The 7900-nt window shown below is 32.5% G+C and overlaps 1 protein-coding gene across 1 annotated transcript; it reads right to left on the bottom strand.

Annotated features, from left to right (window-relative positions):
* Window positions 1-3700: 3700 nt before the first annotated feature.
* On the bottom strand, window positions 3701-5947 carry LOC121313357 (DNA-binding protein inhibitor ID-4-like). The gene is made up of 3 exons (XM_041245777.1): window positions 5374-5947; window positions 4794-4852; window positions 3701-4348 (listed from the first exon to the last, which is right to left on the bottom strand). The coding sequence occupies exons 1-2, from the start codon at window positions 5725-5727 to the stop codon at window positions 4805-4807; spliced, it is 402 nt and encodes a 133-aa protein (XP_041101711.1). The 5' UTR covers window positions 5728-5947; the 3' UTR covers window positions 3701-4348; window positions 4794-4804.
* Between the last annotated feature and the right edge of the window lie 1953 nt (window positions 5948-7900).

Genomic DNA, 7900 nt, shown 5'->3' on the forward strand with positions numbered 1-7900 from the left:
GGAGCTTGAGTCTAACCAAGACAGTTTTTAAATCTATATATTTATTGTAGTATACAAAAATAATAGACGATTAATTGTTATATTGTATTTACTCTAAATTGTCATAAAAAGCATACAAAAATTAAGAAATATCTGACTAAAACATTTCTTATAAACAAAACCAATAGGAATAAAAGGGTTAGCCGAAATATTATGATCTACAAAAAAAGGTCAGATTGAAAAAAAAACAGGGTTCTGTCAATAAGGATGTGCACACAAGATTTGACTCACTTGCACACCCTTTTCTGAAACTAAGCATAGGGAAGGGACAAGTTTTTTGGGAAAAATGTACAAACACTACAATATCTTGTGTACTGCTGATGATTTGTTTATGAGTAAATACTGTGTGTGGTGGCAGGCATTTTAAGCTAATAGCTACTTTAAATAGAGGCAATTAGCTAGGAGCCTGAGATATTTAATCACTGTAGTTTAATTAGTACTGGTATATAATCAGGCCTTGTCCAAGAGTGGCACGTTTTGTCTCTGTGATTAATAGAAAACAGCTTTTAAAAAATTTCACCATTTTCAAAAAGCTGTGATTAACACAAAATAGATAAGATCTACTGGAACATAATAATATGATAAGTAAAACATGTTTACTACATTTTACCAAGTATAATGTACATGGTTTGCTTGTTTTTACTGTCATTATACTAAAGACTCTCAACAACTTAATCTCCAGAAACAACATTTTAAACTTGTGTTTATTCCTAATTAACAATACAAATTAACAACACATGTAGCTAAATATTTACTTTACTGATTATTTCCTAAAATTACAATGTTTTATTCCAGCATTGTTACTTTTTCTAATTATTTTCTGAGACTTGAAACAGCATTTTATATATATATATATATATATATATATATATATATATATATATATATATATATATATATATATATATATAATTGTTTTGTATAATAAAGTATAGTTCCAAATAAAATTGTACAAAAAAATTGCAGACTACAATTTAACTTGAAATGTGACAACATTATTTTCTTTACAGAATTTACACACACACACACACACACACACACATTAAAAAAAAAGTGCATGTTTGTATGAAAAGTGTATATACTGTATACACAGTACAGCTGGGAATTAAAGTCTATCTTAAAAAGTGCAACTTGCTAGTTGGCTCAGCCCCTCTGAGTCCCTGTGGTTGCTGTGACAATTGATTGCGCCAAGCTTTTTGCATCTCTGTGCTATATTGAATTCAGACTGCACCATTCTCTTTCTGTACCCTGTGGCAAAGAAACACACACCTGTTCAAACAATAACTCTATACAGCAGTGTGTCTGTCCATTCTCTTTTGCTAGAATAACATCAGCTGGCAGGCTGGAAGTTTAGTGGTTACACAAACCCATTGTTTACCTCCTCACTCAAAACTCCACTTATAACCAGTTACATATATATGCACACATATATCCTTGTTAAACAGGATGTTGTTACTTTTCAGATGTTGCTCTGCTACTTTTAAAATAAATTTGTCATATGGAATACAATGACATTTTATTTCATGTTTTGTAGCAGGTGTTGGACCAGTTACACTATGAAGCTGTTGGATCATAAAAATATGACCACATTTAATTATTAAACAGACTACCTAAAGTTTATTTTACCCTACATATGGGAATTTCTGGTTGTTTATTTTACTTTTGCAGCAAATATTGTGAGATGTATTGTCAAAAGCAATAGGTCCATTAGGGGGTGCAATTGTAAGTATAATGTTTTCCCAGCATTATCATCAAATCAGATGTTGAATTACATTATACTCTGAATGTACTTTTTACATTTGTATTATTGTATTTGTTTTCTGCTTTGAATTACATCGATGTACTCTCCACATTGTGGTGTATATTATACTTTAAATGCATCTAAAGATATCACATAATGATGATTATAAAAATATGCAATGCCAGTGTCTTGTTCTTTTAGTTTTGCCACAATATTGTCTTGTTGGCTATTTTTGTCTACATCTTTATGCAGTCTTTCATTTTTTTTTTTTCAAAGTTCTGTGTTATTTTTTGTACATGTGCTTTTTTATGGTCAAATACTACAGCACTGTGGACAACCGTTGATACTGGAACACGTCAAACAAACTCCCAATTTCTTCTTCTGCATTAGCACCTGATAGAGCAGTAATTTCTGATTGATAATTGACTCCACTGTTTAATTATCAAGCAGTAAGGTCCACAGTATAACATATGAATTATATTTTGAACCAAACTGTTTCCGAATTGAAATACATGTTTTCAATGTGTTTTCATCATGAGAGATACATGACATGCAACACTCAAAAGCTCAGAGGTCATCTACCATGGATTATTATGAACTCACAATCATACTTACAGTCTGGCAGTGATCAAATAAGAATGTGGAATGTAATTTTATTACATGTTGACATCTCTAAATGTAGAAGCAGATTCCGGAATTGCATTTGAATTGTCTTAAAAGTGGTAATAATAATAATAATGTACATAAAATATACATTCAAAGTTATAATGGTAGGCCACTTAAATAGGTCTTCCATCACTGGAAAGAAATATGGTTTCAGACCCCAGTGAGGTGGAGATGGCTGTATAATTGATGATTTAAGTTTCATTTGATACCAGTTAAATACATGCGGTAGCTTTTCAAATTGACCTGATCCAATGGCCTGTATTATCTCCAGATAATTAAGGGGTGGATGGAAGGAATTTCAATTTCTGAGGAAATCCAGTTTGTTAAACACGCTTAGTGCTAATCGGGGACTGTGAAATCAGCCAATGCCTTAACACCATACTTCATGGATAACCTTAAATTATCTGAAATGTTATTAATGAATACCTGCATAAAATACCAATTAACTGTACCTCTAACCTTTGCCTACAGGCAGCACTCCTGGGGCATTGAGTATACTCTCTACTTTAAATATTATCTGCGTAAACTGTAGTTTGGGTGAGTAAAATGCAACATTACCTTGAAGTCATGAGTACTTTCAACTATACAGTACATACTTTAATGCTAACTTATGGGGGTATAACCTTACATTTGAACTGTAATGTTAATGTGAATTACTGTACAAAAAATGTGGTCTTATTTAGTCCTGAGTTAATAATATTAATATTATTATAGTCTGAGAAGTTGCTATTCTCGATGTTGTTAGCTACTGCGGTCCCCGAGTCTCTTCCCACTGGTACTAGGCTGTTACAGGTTTTTTTCTGTTTTCTGTAAATCCTTTCTCAGACTCTTGTACTCTCCCTTTCCAAGTTGACAGACATGCTCCCTAAAAATTTAAAAACAAACACAAACATGTCCAAAAATACACTAATGCAAATAAAGAAACGATGATATTGTATTTCTTATTGACCGGCTTGCTGTAGCAATATGGAAGGATTCCGACTTATTGGCCACGTGTTTCTAGCAATTCCCAGGCATGTTTGACCATTGAGACACTGGGAACCAACGAAGTAGAGGAAACTTGAGAACAAGGATGTTCCAACGTGCTTGATCAGCTTTGCAACAAAATGCAGTCACAGACACACAATACATGGAGTCACTGACAATGTACATCATAATATAGTTCGTCATACAGTTGATTTAAGTCAATCATTTTGAAACGCTTTCACTTTAATCAGTTTATAAAAACCACAAAAAATATGAGCTAAATTGGTATGATATTTAACACTTTATTTGAAAAACGTTATGGATTCATCCAACAAACATACAAATGAGAATACACACTATTTACAAAAAAAAGCATTGTTTTTTTAATAAAAATATCTTATAATTACAGTAGTCTATTTTAGCATATAGATATTTTTCCACATTACACTTATAGAACATCTCTCTATATATACACAATATTAGTGGTTGAAATTCATTATCCTTCTATACAATATTTAACAATTTCTTACAGGGAAAATAAGCATTTCCCTGGTCCCACAATCATCTATTTATAAACAACAGATGTAAAAACATTTACAATTCTTCCATAAGTTAGTAAAGCTTTAAAATTGAATCTTTAGTAGAGTAAAAAAAAAAAAAAAAAAAAACACTAAAATTCTAAACCAGGATTTGCATCTTCTATTGGTGTTAGCAAATAATTCAACCATTTTAAGTCTTTCTCTTGTGGATGGCATCTCCTCAACCTCAACCCTTTTACTCTCTCTAGCTCATAATAAATGCTATAAATCAGTTAAATGATATTAATTTTGGATGTTGGTTTCTTGCTTTGTTTGTGTCTGATGCATTCCTTCCCTCTGATTTTTCTCCAGTTTCCCTCTCCAGCTTTTTCTGGCATTGGATCTGCTTTCTGCACACCTGTGGAAGAGGAATGAAAAGAGTGGGTGTGTGAACTACGCTGCTCCAGACTGACTGGCGCCATCAACAAAACAAGGCATGCTTGATCAACAACCCAAAACAAACCAGGTCAAACAACAACCACAGTTCTCTGGCTTTGTTAACCTTCAGAAGACACAGCTGCAAGTAATGATTGTCCCCTAAACTACTTGAGAGATTTTTTATTTAACCTTGCAGAGTACTGTCCGAAGTATAAACAAGTGAACATGTCGGTAGTGTAAATGTTTGCCGTAATCGATGCCATCGTCTAATCTGTTACCCACTGTCTACCTAGCCATATCACCAGCCACAATCATGAATGCTATATTTCCACAAACATACAATGATTAGGTGCTTCTTTCTTACGTGTATAATGCTCGTTGTAATCTTGTATTCACAATACTGTTAGAAAAACTGAAATACTCACCATTAGAATTCTCAACGACAAAAAATACTGTCTTCTTGTTTTTTTATTATGGAGCTTGCCTGTAAAAACGAAATGTAACTATTAGCTGATGTAAAAAACAGTTAACTATTACAAAAAAAAAAAAAAAAAAGATCTTTTACATCAGTTATATTTGTATTGAACCATCCTGTTAATAAGTGGTAATTGCTAGGTTCTCAATATATTTTAACATCTATTACATACTACTTTACAGAACTATTAGTTTACCAACACTTGACTAAAACAATATTTTTTTGTTGTATTTTTTTTTTTTTAAATAAAGCATTTTAGTAACTGATATGTGTTGTCTTATTTTCTAATTAAGAATATTTCATTTACGCTGGCAAATCACCATTTACCATAAACAGTATGAAAATTTTAACATTAATGCGCATTCTGTGAGAGGCTAACTAAACAAAAGTAACACCAAATGCCATTTTATATTTCACCCTCCGCCAAAAAATAATCTCTTTTTTTTTTTTTTTTTTTTTTCGTCACCACAATTTGTCCTTGGTGGTACAGAAACCAGCTACGATACACAACGGCGTTTTACTCTGCTTACCTGGTCGGTGTTCAGAGCTGACAATGGTGCCCTGCGGTTGGCAGACGGACAGTTTCCACGTTGTTGACTCAACAGAACTGGGTGAGCGTCCAGAGCAAACTGCAGATCCAATATATAGTCTATCACATGCTGCAGGATTTCTACTCTGCTCACCTTCTTATCCCGCGGAATGGTTGGCACGAGCCGCTTCAACCTGCTGTAACAGTCATTCATGTCATATTGCAGGCATACGGCGTCCTCTTCCATTTTACACCGGGCGATGCTGAAGCTGTGCTCCGATAAACACCGCAAGGCAAGCTCACTGCAGTTAGAAGAATCCTTTTGCGGGCAACCGGGACTAACAACAGCCTTCATTTTTTTTTTTTTTTTTTTTTTTTTTTTTTAATTATTTAATTATTTTTTTTTTAAAAGTATACTCAAAGAAAAGTATGTTCTTGGAGGAAACGCAGACAGTACCTGTATTAAGTAGTGGTTTTGCAGCTGGGCTAAAATAAACCAGCACGAAATTTATCTAAATGTAATTCTCTTTTCAAATGTCTTATACCTTTACTCTCTACTGCACTTCACATCTGTATTTCACTACAGCGTTAAGTGCTCAGCAGTGAACAGTCAGGATATTTATACAGAAAGAGGAGGGGCTAGCAGCTACTGTTTGACATTTCGGGGCTAAACAGTGGTCAATCACAGCTCGACTACTAGCCACGGTGGAAAGAGACAGTTTCTCATTGCACTCAGCGGTTGGTCTACGTCTGAGTGTAATTTGAAGTGAAGGGAAAGTGACAACACGGTGGAGGTGGAAGAATGCAATTTGATTTTAAGATCAATTATGTGCAATTTGTAAATATTGCTAAATATTTATGCTAATATATATATATATATATATATATATATATATATATATATATATATATATATATATATATAATATCGATATATAGCATTCTTTTCGAAGTGGTTTGTAAAAACCATATATTTTGCTTCCTATACATCTCACGTTTTACATTTATTTTATATACAGTATGTATTTTCTCACTGTATGTTTTGCCTGTGCTAATGAGACACGTGCTTAATCATCCTGGCTATGCTAATTGATAGTAGTTTATTCACATCGCTACTGTAAGAGACAAACATTATTAGGGGTTGAAGCTCGTATTTCATAAAATCCTATCTATACAATATATGCAAACTTATTTACGTTATTACTGCTTCAAAGCACTTATCTCTATATTACTAATCCAGCTTTTGCTGTGTTTAAAGAACACAAACCTGTTTTCCTCCCGACAGTATTTTTTTTAAAATTTTATTTTTAATTATTGGTGATATTTTGCTATTATGCTGTATATACAATTCCAGTGATATAAAATTAAATTGCTTCACCAGGAATTACAAAGTAACATTCATCACAACATACACACATTAATAAAATGATACCGATCACATTTTAGAACATTTTTCTTAATATTTAAAATTAGACAGTTTTCCCTTATAGGCTATTTTATATTGGAAATATGCAGGGTAATTTATTAATGAGGATGTCAGAGCTGAAGGTAAAGTTTCATTGAAGGTCTATTAATACGTACTTTATACATAATTTATGTTCAGCCCCAAGTAATGTCTCACTGAAGTATATATCCTTTTTATTTTTCACTGCAGTCTTTCTTCATTTCAGTTAATTACAAAAATAAGAATATTCGTCGTGTTACATTAAATTCCCACCCAAACTAAGATTGTTACGTCCCATAGAAACATCTGGCTGTATTTTGTAAACTTAAAATAATGGTGCTGTGGACAATGCTGTTACCTTACAAGTTGTGAATACAATCTTGAATCGTAGTGATCCACTTTGGAATTTTAATCATTCCTTAATTAAAATGGTGCAAATATTTTTTAGAAAATGACCACATAACACATTCATCAATGATGAAACCTTTATTCGGTACTGGCAGGCTATGTGAAATCCAACTAATAATACAGCGAGTAGTGGGCGATTGCATGTAAAACATACATTATTGTATTTGTTATACATAGGATTAGTGCAGATAGAGAAACAAATTAAATTACTTCGCTTCACTTTAGAATTTAAGTATTTAAATATTGCTATTATATTGCATTGGCTTTCTAGTTAGCCAGTCTTTGTATACAAATATGCAATTATAAAACATACCTACCCATTAGCTTGTTTTAACCAGATTGTCTAGTGATGATCACATCATATATTTTCAAATTAAATATAAATACAGTATATTTTTAAAATGACAAAAAAACAAAAACATTTCTTTCATAAAACATGCAAAAGATCATGAGGCTATTTTAAAAATCAATTGATGTGGATGGATCGTATTCGTTTTGGATGTACGTAAGCACAGGTTTTAGCAAAACTACAGCTGCAAATGCACATTTTAGCTTAAGCAGAACCATTACACTTAACATTTACAACTTGATCAAAACAAGCGAAGAAAACATTACACATTACACGTATGTAGCTTAAAGAGTGCATTGATATCAGAATAGTATTTGAATATTTAAC

Source organism: Polyodon spathula, chromosome 3 (assembly GCF_017654505.1).
Source record: "Polyodon spathula isolate WHYD16114869_AA chromosome 3, ASM1765450v1, whole genome shotgun sequence".
Lineage (NCBI taxonomy): Eukaryota > Metazoa > Chordata > Actinopteri > Acipenseriformes > Polyodontidae > Polyodon > Polyodon spathula.